This window comes from Mixophyes fleayi, chromosome 8 (genome assembly GCF_038048845.1).
Source record: "Mixophyes fleayi isolate aMixFle1 chromosome 8, aMixFle1.hap1, whole genome shotgun sequence".
NCBI lineage: Eukaryota > Metazoa > Chordata > Amphibia > Anura > Limnodynastidae > Mixophyes > Mixophyes fleayi.
The window spans coordinates 96,882,603-96,897,748 of NC_134409.1; the positions used below are offsets into that span (position 1 = coordinate 96,882,603).

At 39.9% G+C, this 15,146-nt stretch overlaps 1 protein-coding gene across 1 annotated transcript; it reads right to left on the reverse strand.

Annotated features, from left to right (window-relative positions):
- Nucleotides 1–265: 265 nt before the first annotated feature.
- Nucleotides 266–6,440, reverse strand: RPS19BP1 (ribosomal protein S19 binding protein 1). Its single transcript, XM_075182925.1, has 4 exons — nt 6,288–6,440; nt 4,200–4,367; nt 3,794–3,891; nt 266–1,670 (listed from the first exon to the last, which is right to left on the reverse strand). The coding sequence occupies exons 1-4, from the start codon at nt 6,340–6,342 to the stop codon at nt 1,539–1,541; spliced, it is 453 nt and encodes a 150-aa protein (XP_075039026.1). The 5' UTR covers nt 6,343–6,440; the 3' UTR covers nt 266–1,538.
- Nucleotides 6,441–15,146: the final 8,706 nt, after the last annotated feature.

Here is a 15,146-nt window from a genome sequence, read left to right on the forward strand (position 1 = left end):
TCCTAAATCTTAGCTTTCTATTCCAGAAATTTCACTCCCTACAGCACCATAACTAAAAAACAGTAAATATACCAAGACAATTAAATAAGATAATAAAAATATTATTGTATCATAAGGAATAATGCATCCCCATCTTTGAAACATGAGGATTTTAGATGTCACCTCAGAGTTCATAAAAGCAGGATAAATATATTCAGTGACTGTTATCAGAGCTGGAACCAGAACCACTTAAACTTTTAAAACATCCAATTAACATTAATAATCATTTCATTTAAAAACAGTGTTTATTCATTCAAACCATAAAACATCACAGTATACAAACAAATTCCACTGGGTGTGCACCTAATTGAAAACCATTCGTAATTTCTGAATAGAGTTATACAAGTCATAGATCATCAGAGGCTGCACTATATTATATAGCAACATTCAATAGTGATCTCTTAAAACATGCCAGCATGCACAGAACTAAACTCTGCCTCTTTGTACTATAGCATGAAACTTCTCTCAAAATAAGCCCCATGCATGATCCATAAAAGAGACACTGATTCTGACAACTGAGACCGTCCCACCAAAATCTGGATGGTCAGGAAATAAGGTGGTTTATTTGTCTGGTCAAAAATCACAAAAAGGTGCAACATGAACAGGTTATTACAGTATAAAACATTTAGGGCACCTGTATTCATGCTGACAGAGCAGCACAGGTTGGATTTTGAAATGAGAACTACATCGAAAATACAAGCTACTAGAAATATTCACAAATATACATGCAAAAAGCTCAGGATCTTACTAAAGGCAGCTTACAAAGTACAAAGGCCAGCCATTGCTGTGATGAGATCATTTATTGAAATGTAAGGCATGTAGAGGTCACATTTATGCTAGGTTGCAGGAGGCCCCAGTGCACCCCACAGAAAGGGCTTCCACCCTACAACACATTCTCTGGTGTGGAAGACAGGCAAATGGAATGTGACCTATTTCATGGGAACTTGAGACAGAGATGTGTTTCTTATATTCACATTTGAACATACAGTAATGACCTATGCAATAAATATAGTCCCAGTGGCAGTCATGATTTATTTTAGATCTGAATGATGCTTAACGGAGCCGTAGTCTAAAGAAAATATGAAAAAGTTGAAACTAAAGCAGACCCGTCCCGAGCTCCTGTTGTTTTCCTGTGTACATACTGCCTTGTGGAAACCCATTTACCAGAGGGAAAGCATCTTATCCAGTGTGCTATGCTCTCTCCTAGACAGGCTTCCCCCCAGCCCACAAAGTAGCAAAGCTGTGATGTTTAGGGGAAGCCTCCCTGAGAACATAGCACTCGTCTGACAGCCTGACTCTGCTCCAAGATGAGATTACACACGTTTTCTCTCGGGCAGACATCCCGTACAAGTAATATGTGAACGTTGGCAGCTGAGCAGGCTATGTAGGTCTACAGGCACGTAAACTATTCCTGAAATCAGACTGTGGAGTTAAGGGAAGCAGAGGAAGAGGACATCTGTAAGCCCTGATAGTAAGAGTCACTTTTCTTTGCTGCAGAACTATTTGCCTCCAAAGTATTCCTTTTCAAAACGCTTGAAGTCCGCATCCGAGAACACAGTCTTGTCCTGCACCGTCTTTTTCTTTCTCACTTGCCGGTCTCTAGCTTTACGCCCACAGTGCTGATTCAAGATCTGCAAGAAAATAAAACACGCTGATCACAGAGATAAACTCTGAAGGCTGTAGCATGTACTTGTATTAGAATGCATCTGGCCAATATTTGATTTGTGCTTTTAAGTGACTTGGCTACTTACCCAATTACAACAACTATTTGTTTTTCTATTGGTACTTAGTGAAAAAAAATACTGGCACATTCTTTATACACAAAGATATTTACCCTTCTGTCCATCTATATTTCTTAAATATTTATATAAAGCACTGTAGTTAAAAAAAAATATTTTCACATAGCCACCTGTTTTAGTGTGCTAGACTCTGGTGTCTCCAAGCTCTTTTTAGTGACTAGTGATGGACTAACTAAGCAGCAAAAAAACAGCACTTTGTAGCTAATGAAGTGTAGCATATGAAATAAACTAAACAACAAAAAAAGAAAGAAATAGAAAAGAATAATCTACATAGATCAAACACAGCATTTATTTAGCTGCAAGATGCTGGCTTGTTTGACATTAGCCCAAAAGGCTATCCTTTATAGAACTATGGATATTGTAGTAAGAAGAGGACAGAACACTAGTAAATTTGTTAATGGTGACCCTAAGGGATTGTCCCTTTTAGGGGTAGAATATATTGACAGTACCATAAGGAGGGGTGATAGGTTCTCTAAATTATGCCTTTTGGAAATCAGCCAGCATACTTAAATTGTCCACTCTGAACCCAATGGGACATAATGAAGCTTTGGATAATCAATGTTTGAATTAAATTTAGGTTTTTTGGTTATTTTGACTACTCTGGTTATTAGAATAGATTAGTTTCACATTGTTATTTTAATTTGATTGTTACATTTTTTATGCTTTTTTAGCATGTTTTTTATTTTATATATTATTTCTGTATCTGTTTATATTCTCATTTTTATATGTATTGGATAATTTTATACTTCTACCTAAATTTATTTTTTGTTTTGATAATTCTATTATCCTATTGTAGATATACAGTGGTATAATTAGTTTTCATTTTTTATGTAGGTGGCTCCCTTAAGGGTTAATTAGTTGCAGATCTAGATCCTTTATAGATGTTGGATCGTTGATTGAATATTTACTTGTTTGTTTTCGTATTGTTTATAAATTGATATATTCAAATTTGTTTATTGGTATCAATTTTACTATTTGACTTATGAGTGAGCAGGGATGATTTTTCTTTTTATTAACCTGATTGAAGTGTATATGATTTGTCTAATATCAGTGCAACCGGATCCCATTTGAAGGGCTAATTGGTATTTAAACACTCCTGTTTTTGCCTTGTTCCACCCTTTATAAACACTTATGAGGAGAAGATCATGGAGGCTTTGAAAAAGTCCCGCTTAGAGGCGAAACGCGTCAGGTATAGTCACAAGGATTGACACTAGTGTCTGCAAAACTCCTGTTGTGAAGCTAGGAACCCCAGATGCAGCAGGAACCCTTTTCATTACACTGAGTTCCGACCGGCGGTATTAGCAGGTGCACCTGTTAGAATACACGGACCATGAGAAGACCACACGGCAGCTAACAAACAGTGAGTGACTTTAATACATTATAGCGGTAAACTCTGCTTATACTCGGATGCCATGGAGTATGGTTTTCTCTCCTTCTGGAGGTGTTTATGACATCAATCAATCTGGTAAGGAGCCGTAATATATCACATCTCTGCAGGAGGACTAATTTATTCTATTATCACATGCTGCATGGGTAAGCTTCACTTGACTACCAGAACGTCTTCTATAGAAAACTGTTAATTTCCATCCATAAGGAACAGTGTTTTTTATTCATTCACCGTTGGGATCCAATCAGGCTTATTGGTCCTCAATATTTCTAGATTGCTTATTTCGTTAGGAATTATTTGGATCCAACTGAAAAGCGAATAAGGAACATTTTACATTATAAGCTATAATTAGTGGGGAACTGTATTATCTTATTCATTGGATTGTATGTTTTATATGTTTTTTAATTTATATGATTTATATGGTATATTAAATTCTGCATTTGGATTTTACTATTGGGCTCTGCATTATTTGGATGGTTATTATTTTACAAGTGCCATTATTTTTTCAATTCTAGTAAATTTGTTAGTAAAACATTCCTCAGTCGATTCTCAGATACAAATCACTCACCTTACTGACAACATCTTTTTTTGCTACAGTGCTGGAACCAAGCATGTACTGGAGGTTGCGTGCGAGGTGATCCTGTGCAGTATGCTTCTTATACTCCTCTATGACAAGAGAATGAATTATACTTTACCTGTATTTTAAGCATGCATATCTACATTACAAAGCTAGAAAGATATTTAACAATATTTCTAATTAGGGCATAAGTAGACATTACAAACATGCAAGAAATAAAAGCAAAAAGTAGTATCAATTGCTTAGAAAGAGGGCAGTAAATCTGGCAAAGCAAAACAAACCAACAAATAACAAAAACACATACACTGCCTACTGTCTATTTTTTCCACTCAACAACCTGAAAAAATAAAATATTATATACTCTGCTCTAGTGTCCTTTAATTTGCAGAATTCTCACCTACTGCTGATTTTATCACTCTATCTTTGGCTGTTGCCCTCTGCTTTTGCGGATTTCCCTGGCGTTTCAGTCTCCGGATCCGTTTTCTCATCCCTGTTTTGTGGCTGCTTAAGGTTTCATTTTGGCTGTCTTTTCCTGAACGTTTCTTTAAAGTTGTGCATTTCTGATCTGTAAATTAAGAGAAAAGTATTACAGAGGACATGCAGGTTGCTCTTACAAAAGGTTTTTTTTGGTCCTGTGAAGAATCTATATTTTTTCAAATTTTGCCTCTTAATAATGTAAGCCACAGTGATAAACAAACACTGCATGTGACAGGTGAAGTGCAATAATAAGTGTGCAGTAGGACAGTTTGGCAACTGATACAATGTACTGTGTGACTTTTTAAAACACATGCAAATAACTTATCAACTATATTTTCTAATGCAGTAGACCAATATACATTGTAAACCATTTCTTACAATCAAGTCATATCAAGTATACATTGGTGCAGAAATATAGTGTACTTAGAGGAGAAATTTGGTTTACAGTTGTAAACCAAATTTCTTGTAAATTTCTTGTAAAATTGTAAACCAATTGTAAGCTTGAGAGCAGGGTTATTTTACCTCTGTCTGTATGTATTACCCAGTATTGTTTTATTAATCTTTGGTCCCAATTGTAAAGTGCTACAGAATTTGCTGGCGCTATATAAACAAATGTTGATGATGATGCACACATCCAAGTCGAACCTACTATTACTTTCAAGCTACACTACTAGTGAGAAAGATAAAAAAAAAAATATTCATCTATACAGCTGTTTTTTCCATGTATTGTCTCAAAGTGAAATTTCCATCACCTGCAAGGATGTGTAAAGCTGCAGAAAGAACCATAACTGTGTTGGCCAATAAAATGGTACAACCATGTTGATTGCAGATTCGTAATGGTACTCCTGATCACACCCCATGTCTAGCCATTATTAAAGTGATAAGCAAATAAATGTGCAGGTGCCATAGTACATTAAAGGAGGAGGTTTCAGTAATTAGTTCCTGAGGCTCCACTAAGGGGAAGCAACATGTAAAGTCGACGTTTAATGACTAAGGGGCATATTTAAGAAAGCACGATAGTGCACTTACCGTGAAATTAAGGTCCCTCTGTGTCCTCCGCATATTTATGAAAGGTGCATCACAGCAGATATTGTGGATATCTGCTGCTTTGCACTCCTCTTCGTTTTTGGGAGCAGTCACCATTCTACAGTATGGCGACTGCTCCTGACCGCAATCTAACAAGTTCCGAAAAAAAGTTTTTTTCGGTAACTTGCCTTGATAATGTACACCAGCTGAAGCTGGCGTACATGATCAAAATTGGCAGATTTCAGTGCTGTCAGCTCTGCTCCGAAGAGCAGAGCTGGACAGCGCATGTGTGGAGGGATCACATGATCCCTCCCTGTCACTCACCTCTCTCTGCAACTGTAGTTGCAGAGACAGAGCGGTGATGTTTTTTTTGCGCATGTGCAGTTTTTCGAACTGCACATGCGCAATTGCTGTAAGAAAACAAGTGAATAGGACCTGGAGGAGATCCGTGGACATGGCGTTCTGAAGTGGCGGTGTAAGTATGATTTTTTTTTTATCACAGAAACAGCAGTTTATCGGAACTGCTGTTTCTGTGATCCGTTTTTAATAAATTTGAGAAATAGTTCAATCCTTATAAATGCGATAAGGATTGATAACTATTTTTCATTTTTTGCCGATGATTGATAAATGTGCCCCTAAGTGGCAATGCTGCTTTGAATTGAACTTTTCAGTTTTCACCAGACTCTCCAAACTTGCAAGACCCCTGGGTACTCCAGGCAGATATAAGGAGCACGTCAGGCATCGCTTAATTTATCTCGCAATACCCGATAAACTATTACCAATAAAGAAGGTACTCAGGAAAATGTAAATAGCAGGCGGCATATTTTGAGGACACTGGGAAACATTAATCCTATGCGTCACACAGTAACACCCAAGGTATAGCAATATACACACGTTATGTCACTGCCAGAGTGCCCCAGTCTCACTAGTAATGTGCATACAATGAGCCAGTCATTAGTAACATCCTGTCCTTCGCTCTCACCACTAGACGCAGGGCCCAGGAGCTCCAGTCCTTTCCTGAGCAGTGCCGCGGACATAGCAAACACTCTGCCGGCAGACTCACGTGTGATCACAGCAGGACGCTATCCTCCACCAGGAACTTCCGCCACAACGTGACGTCCTGCCGTACGCATGTCTGCGTCACTACCATAGAGTCCAACGTCATCAACGTGCGTCACTGTCTTCATGCAGCTTTCAAACAGGACACAAGATTACAGGGTTACTGTATTTAGACATGTGACCTATTAGATAGAGGATTACGTTGAAGGGCTGTGTAATGCGTGTTGGGAAGTTACTGTGGTGTTATCATTAGTGTCGGGTTTTAAGGCACCACAGTGATCTTGCGCTTTTTTAAAATCTATATTTTCAGTAAACTGGATAACTAGTTTCAGCTCCTCATTACTGATCTATAACATTGCGAGCAGCGAGTAGTAAAATAGCTGCACACTGAGATACTTGCTACCATTATGCTTTATTACAAGCCTTGTACAGCTGCATTGTCTGGCATAAGTCACAGACTTTGTATTACTAAGATCCCAACCCGTTGTGAAAGACAAAAATTGGTGGTCTTAAAACAAGGGTATCATATTTAAATTCTAACCAGGATATACAATATTCACATAAGTAAATCAATTTATTATTGGTCCAGCAAGAGTACATATACTTGGGATTACAGAAGTTCCTAAATACAGAAATATTTCTGATTTCAATCAGCAGCTCTGCAGCTGCATGTAAAGAGGCAACTCCAAATAGCCCCACCCTGCAAACTGGTGAAAAGCAGCAAAACTCATTGATTTATTATATTAAATCTTCAAGTTAATACGTTATCAATGAGTTGGAAGAGCTGCTAATTATTTTTGAAAGGTTGACAGTTACATCCAACACACCCATGAGGTGGCTGACCAATGTCGTTTTTGTTTTTATATTAAATGCCATCCAAATCCATCCAGTGGCAGGCCCAGAACAGGGTCTCCGGTGGAAATTTCTCCCCAGCATACACCAAACGAAGGCCTGACTGGAACACCAACCACCTTAAAACCTTGCCAGGATCCAGCTGGCCCACCTCGGGTTGGTTTCATCCCAATCGGTGCAGCGGTGTCGGAATGCAGGCTCAGAACTTGCTCCCAGGGTCAAAGTTATGCCCAGCGTACACAAAAGAATGGTCCGACCGGGACCCTAACCCCCCTAAAAACTGGCCAGGTTCCAACTGGATCATCCTGCCTTGGTTTCATCCTAATCGGTGTAGGGGTGTCCGAATACAGGCTCCTTGAGTCATCATCATCGGTTATTTATAGAGTCAAATTTCTGCCCAGCGTATACCAATGGGAGGTCCAACTGGAACCCCAAACCACTAAAATGTGGCCAGGTTCCAACTGGACCACCTTGCATTGGTAACCAGGGGCTGGCTGTGCAGGAGAACATTTGCCCCCAGGGGTGGTCCCACAGTGGGTTTCCTTGGGCTAGGTCACTGGGCCACCTGCATTTATTTTTCTTTAAAATGTTCCTAATAGACTGCTGGATCGAGTCTCGCCCTCCCGGGCTAAAATTTGCCAGCCCTCCCCTGATTATAACCGACTGGGGGCTAAAGGCGACAGCTTTGCAGGTGCCAAAATTACTTCAGAGGGCAGTGGCTAGAGGTCTAGGGATTATAATGATAAGGGTGGCTCGAGGAACTATGGGTGGTAACTGAAACTTAGATGCAGGCTTTGATTAAAGGGCAAAACCTATCCTTGCCTTGCAATTCCTGACCATGGCCTTATCTGTGAGGAGTTTGCATGTTCTCCCCGTGTTTTCATGGGTTTCCTTCGGGTGCTCCAGTTTCCTCCTACACTCCAAAAACATACTAGTAGATTAATTGGCTGCTGACAAAATTGACCTAGTCTATGTGTGTGTTAGGGAAGTTAGACTGTAAACTGCAATGGGGCTGGAACAGATGTGAATTACAAATATCTTCTCTATACAGTACTGTGGAATTGGTGGCGCTATATAAATGATGATGATGATGTGTTACTCGCCAGCTTCTTGTATGGTGGTTGATCAGTGACATTGACATTTCTCCCTTGAACCAGCTCTTAGGGAAGGATCTGGCAGAGCTCATACTCATATTCTGTGAATATTCTGTGAGGGACCCCCATCTGTCTTTGCTGTTGCCTTCTCCTCAGCCAGCTTGTCTTTATGTGTCCAAGAACCTCTTTCTTTAGTGAAACTACCGTTTTAAGGGACCCACTGCATTAACCTTCTCACACGTTTCTGATGACTGCAGAACGCTGTTAGCCTGCAAAGCTACTGGTGCCTGTAGAGTTCAGTTCCATTTTAGTGTATAGTCTGTAGATAGCTTTCTGAGTAATCATCAGGCCCATTGTGTGCCACATCTTGCATGAAATTGCTCTTTCCATGCTCATAAAAGGACATTATGCCAGTGAATTAACACAATTGCATACATTTCATGTCTAAATACAAATAACACATCCAACTGCCTACAACTTGTGCGGAATAGGGGGGGAAAGAAGGTACAAACACAAGTAGGCAATGTACAGTAAGGGCATGCTGAGGTCGAGAACACGCACATTCATCTGATTCAAGCTCTGGCCATCTTTTAGGTGTGTGATTTTTAGTCATATCACTTGCACAATGGCTATGGGGTGGTGGATGTAAGTGCCTACCGTTAGTGATGACTGACACACGTATGCATGCTAGAACATGTTTGCAAGCAAGAGAAACAATAAAAATTAACTTTATGTACAGCCCGCACAAGGGAACATCTGACAGACCAAGTCACAGCTGTATATATTCTAAAGTGATAAGCACACATCTTTGTATATCATTTTATACAGCTTGGGGATCTGCAATTCATATGATACACCATTGTTTAGAGAAAATGTCAAGGGCGCACTTGAGTGATGTAGAGACTGACCCAACACTGGGAGATCCAAGGAGTTGCTAACGAGGATGACAATGACTATTCTTAAAGTGTGGAATTCATATCTTGCATGGAAACTGAGCCACTGTCAGTAATTTATTTGCAACCATTAAGTGCCTCCTGGAGTACTTCAATATAGGAACAAACTTTATCAAGAGATGGTCTGGTTCTGATTTTCCCAACAACTGTGATGTGAACTAGACATTACACCTCTGTTACTGACTACACCTTGCATTTTACATCTGTGTCACTGACAACTGGAGACACCCTGAACGAGAAGTAGGTTTAAGGTGGGGAGTGCCTACAACACACACTGGTGAAAAACAGGTTCCTGTAATTAGTTCATATTAGCTCATATTGCAAATTTGCATTTGATTTGAAAATAATATTTTATTATATCTTGAATTATGTTCAATAACAAATATTTACAACAATTTCTGTCTTCTTGGTTATTGTTAGTGCATTTGTTTTTCAGTGGGTATAGAAAGTGATGATTACAGTCTGGGGGATTTAGGGATTTGGTTACCCTGCAGTGACTTCATTTATATGAATTTATTGATCTGACACTTTATCCATATGTCCAAGTATAAAAAAGTATAAAAAATAGATATGTACTAAAACAACATATTAAATATAAACATATCTGTGTGTCCACATTAACAAAATGATACCAATTACATTAAAAGCCATTAATAATCAAAAAACACATTAGCAGCCTGTGGAATTTTAATTAATAAGGATTTTTTTTTCTAATGCATTTTTGTTGCTTTTGCAGTCCTGTGGATTCTGTTGTTGGAGATGTCAGAATTGTATTTGTTTTTATTATTTATTTATTGCAAATTAGGCACTGGATCAATCTCTTTCATGTAGACTAAGATTATGATAGAGATTTGATATAACAGATTCAGATTAACCTAATCTTTATACAGGAATTCACATAGGTATCTGTGATGGATCTCCATGGTAACTGTTAGCATGTGATGTTTTAAAGAATGGCATGTTTTTATGTTCGATTTTTAGGGGGAGATTCAATGAGACGCGTGGTGTCTCCGGAACGTCTGCGAGATACCGAATGGCAGATATTTGACTGAAATCTCCACTCATTTTTCCTCACCATAGAGGAGCGTGGGAAAATGAGTGGAGATTTCTACTGGCAATGTGTGCACATCGCCGCCAACTGAATCTCCCCCTTAGTGTTGATTCAGGCAAATCAGTTTATCTATATAATTATTAGGCCATAGGAACAAGTGTATGTTTTTTTGTTTATGGCTATTAAAGCATTTGACACTGTTTCAATAATGGAAACTTTCCACATAGCATACAGTGGGTCCCCATAGTATCTGCCACGAGCGACACTCTTTACGGGTAAAGGCGATAGTGAATGTTGCAGTTTGGGTTTTCATGGGATATTACAACTAGCAGATCTACCTCCAACTACGTCTAATAGGAGACTAGTTTACATATGGAGGTGTTATTGTTGTGAATACAATTACTTTTATGTATATAACTTGCCTTGGGAATTGGTAGTGTGATACAGAAATTATGTTTATATCATACTTACCGACTTTCTTCAGCTCTCTTCCGGGAGCCAGCCAGTGCAGGTGGGCGTGAGGGGGGGCGGGGCAGCCAAAATTGCGTCATTTCGACCCCGCCCCCTGCGACGGCATAACGCAACCGCGTCATTTGACAGTGGGGGGCGGGGCCAAACTCCGCGATTCACCGGGAATCGCGGCGTTTGGGATCTAAATCTGCCCACTTCACTAGGAAGTAGGGCACTTCCTAGTGAAGTGGGCAGAATTCGGGAGATTGCCACACTCGCCTGGGAGTCCGGGAGACTCTCGCAAAATGCGGGAGTCTCCTGGACATTCCGGGAGAGTTGGCAAGTATGGTTTATATTGGTTTTTATGCAGGGCCGGACTGGGATTGAAAATCAGCCCTGCCATTTAAAGTACACAGGCCACCACAGGTCCAGCAGGAAAGAAATCGTGTGCCGCCACATAGCGGCAGCGCCAAAAAGGGTGTGGCCACATTGTGTTGTGGGTGTGGCCAACATGGGGCATTTATACATACGTTATAATAAAACATTACATTTACCATGCCTTCCCAGCCACATCACGCCATCCCCCCAGGCACATTATGACGCCTCCAGCCCACTGTACTTATCTATGCTTCTGGTGCTGCTGACATCCATAAGGGTGAGAACTTTCTGTAGAGTAAGCAGGGAAGCTCTTAGTCTCACGAGATTCCCAAATCTTGTCAGACCTAGAGCTCCTCGGCTTGCTCTGCAGGCTGTGTCCTGTCCAGGACTGGGAGCAGCTATCAGATTCCTCCTGCTAACCAGAGCTGGATTAACGCTCGGGGGGCCCGGGGTATTTAAGACAGGGAGCCCCTATTATGTAACATGGTTATCATATTAGACAAAATGTTAGACAAATACACAGGCAATACTGTCTGCACTACTTTTAGTTGCACGCAGCTTTGCCTTCACAAGCAGTACAGTGTGAAGTGGGACTTACCTCCCAACTGTCCTTGTAGTAGGACCAAATCTCACTAAACGAGACAGTCACCAAAATTCGGGACTTCCCCACCAGTGTTCTTGTAACTTACACCACCCGTGGCTGCGGGGTGTCTTTAGTTGCTGCTTGTCTGGATCCTCGAATGCTGGAGGCCCTATTTGGGAAAAAAAAATGGGTACATGTAATTCAGAAACCTCCAACCAGCCCTGGTGTTTAATCAATGCAACCCATGGTTTATAATTAGGCCTCCCTCCAGCCTAAACATTAAAATTCTAGTATTCACGTTTAATAAATAAACCTATATACCTCCCTCCAAACAACCCCAGCAATAAATTAAATTGCATTTACGTTTAAGAAATATACCTATTTCCCCCAACCATCACTGCCATTAAATAATTCCTATTCACATTTAATAAATAGACGTTATTTTTTTCCCAAACAGCCCCACTTTCAATTAATAGATCCCAAATCATATTATGCCACAATAGTGCCCCAGTTCATGCAATAGTGCCCCCAAATGATATTATACTATAATACTGCCCCCAGTTGATATTATGCCACAATAGTGCCCCAAATCATATTATGCCATACAGTAGTGCCCCAAATCATATTATGCCATACAGTAGTGCCCCAAATCATATTATGCTATACAGTAGTGTCCAAAAATCATATTATGCCACAATAGTGCCCCAAATCATACTATGCCATACAGTAGTGCCCCAAATCATATTATGCTATACAGTAGTGTCCAAAAATCATATTATGCCACAATAGTGCCCCAAATCATATTATGCCACAGAGACTTTTTCTGTGTGCCATTCTTTCCCCCCTTTCCCTGTGTGCCATTCTCTCCCCCCTTTTCCTGTTTTCTGTGTGGCATCCTTCATCCCTTATGTCCCCCCCCCCCCCCCCCTGTTTTACTGTACTTACCTGTTCATCTTCTTTTTCTGTCTTCTTTCTTCTTCTATTTTCTGCTCCTCAGACCCGGCTGACTGGACAGTGAGCCTTCTAGTAGTATATTAATGGTCCTATTCACATCTCCATTGCAGTTATGAAGCGCCACTATACACTCATCCTGGTTCTTCCCCGTCACCTCCATTAGCTGCAAACAATGGAATCACAAGAGACTAACAACGACACATCAACTGCGCTCTTTTGCTGCAATTTAACATTGAATATATGGGGCATATTCAATCAGCTTTGCGGTCTGCAACTACGCGCGCCTATGTGTGTTGAGTGACAAAACAGTACCGCAACTTTCCGGATTTCCCTTTGCAACCCTATGGGGAGGGCACTGAAATCCTTGTTTTTGTGGTGATAACGGGACTTGTGCAGTGTCACGTAATCGTGGACTGCTAAGCTAGTTGAATATGCCCCTACGAGTCTATACATGTCTACAAATGTCTTGATTAGCACTTTAATTTTTTAGTTTATTAGTCTGACTAAAGATGTGGGACAAACTTTCCCAGCAATATGACTACGTGGAGTAAGCAACCTTTGGCAATTGAGACAATACAACTATATGCTACCTACAACAAGTCAACATCCCTACTTTTAAGCAGAATTAGGTGTGATGTCTAAAAATACATCAATTATGAAACACACAATAGCCTATACTTCTACACTAAATGTATTTTGGGGTTAATTTGTTTCCATGCTTTGTCCATTTACTATAAACTTTACTATTTGCCAGAAGTGCCAGATGGCCAGTCCGGCCCTGGTTTATACACATATATGAGTTTATAATCAATGCTTGTAGATAATAAATAGCAGTAACAAAAGTCATCTGGTGTGAAATTGTTAAAGAAATGCTTAAGATAGTAATGCTAATAAGTATTTCTATCGCAACGTATCTGTTGAAGTGTGTTTTCCTTTTAGTACACATATATGAGTTTATAATCAATGCTTGTAGATAATAAATAGCAGTAACAAAAGTCATCTGGTGTGAAATTGTTAAAGAAATGCTTAAGATAGTAATGCTAATAAGTATTTCTATCGCAACGTATCTGTTGAAGTGTGTTTTCCTTTTAGTGGTTTATGACCATATATGTTTACATTTGCGTTTTTCTGTATACAACTGTTTCTACATAGGTGTCTCAAATGGGACCCTACTGTCAGCCACATTGCACAAATCCCATTGCACAGACCACATAGCACAGACTCAATTGTCAGCCACATTGCACAAATCCCATTGAACAGGCTACATTGCACAGACTCAATTGTCAGCCACAATTCACAGAGGTTTTTGCTTGCCACATATTCTGAGCAGAAATTGAAAGCCTAGTTTAAAAGAAAATATAAAAAATATACACTAAAAAAATAAATGCTAATTTTTAAAAAAGGGAAAACATTCTTTAGTCTGCTAATAAAACATTCTTTCTTGCACGGTGCTTCAGATATAGCCATCCGGAGATGGTGGGAGCAATGGAAATACAGTGGTGATACAAGTACCGCCAGTGTCCTCCGATTGTCATTTTTCTAGTCATACATTGCATTTCATTGTTTTACCTGGGACACTCGAGTTTGGATCATCATCTTCTACAAGTCTCTGTTACAATCAGTTGCACTGAGCCAGTGGAATCTTTAATGTATTGTTTCTTTTGTTTCAAGGGATTAAATTTTATCACACGTTACTTCAATGCTTTATTTAAAGTAAAATAACATATAACGGTCATGAAGTTACAGATAGGGTTGGCTGGGCTGGGTTGGGGGCAGGGTAATAATGTAAGTGTACATGAGATGATTCTCACATCTAGCTGTTCCCTAACTGTTTTTCAGTAAATTATATAATGGTCAGAGATAAATACATTATATTATAGTCTCTTTAAGGTCAGAAAATGGCTTACCTGAAACACTCATTCTGCAGGAATCCAGTACCTTCTCTTACCGGAGAGAAGGGGAGTCTGTACCATCTGCACAGAATCCTCCCGGCCAGGCATAACTGTCACTCTGTCTCTCGCAGCAACTGAAGTAAGAGGTGACAGATCACATGATCCGCCTGGAGAGACTGCCCAAAAACCTGCGACCACCAAAAAACCCCGCTAATTGAAAAAAAAGAAGCCCAATTCCGCGGAATTAGCACCTATGCTGACCACATGTGCCTTAATTACAGAGCCAGCCCATAAACAATGGTATAAATCTGCTTGGGAAGCACCGCATTTGTGGCATTTGGAATTTGTAGAGAGACCGATGGTATGTCTGCAATGTGGTGATAGGTAGCCTCTGTGAAAAATATTAACAAACATTTCAGCATATGTAGAGGCCGGGAAGAGTTTGATTGAAGTGGCCAATGCTTTTAACAGCAACCATCTATTTATGTCTGAGGTGACTTTAGTATGATCCAAGGGGGTCCTTAGAAAGGAATAATTAGGGAATATTGCTCCTCGTTTGGGAGAGGTTGCCAGCA

Excerpts from the sequence above, each read along its gene's own strand:
- RPS19BP1 (XM_075182925.1), bottom strand. The coding sequence starts at position 6,342 with ATGTCCGCGGCACTGCTCAGGAAAGGACTGGAGCTCCTGGGCCCTGCG. Across the intron at positions 4,368-6,287 it reads CCTGGGCCCTGCGTCTAGTG|ATCAGAAATGCACAACTTTA; the intron begins GTGAGAGCGAAG and ends CTTAATTTACAG. Across the intron at positions 3,892-4,199 it reads AGTGATAAAATCAGCAGTAG|AGGAGTATAAGAAGCATACT; the intron begins GTGAGAATTCTG and ends CTCTTGTCATAG.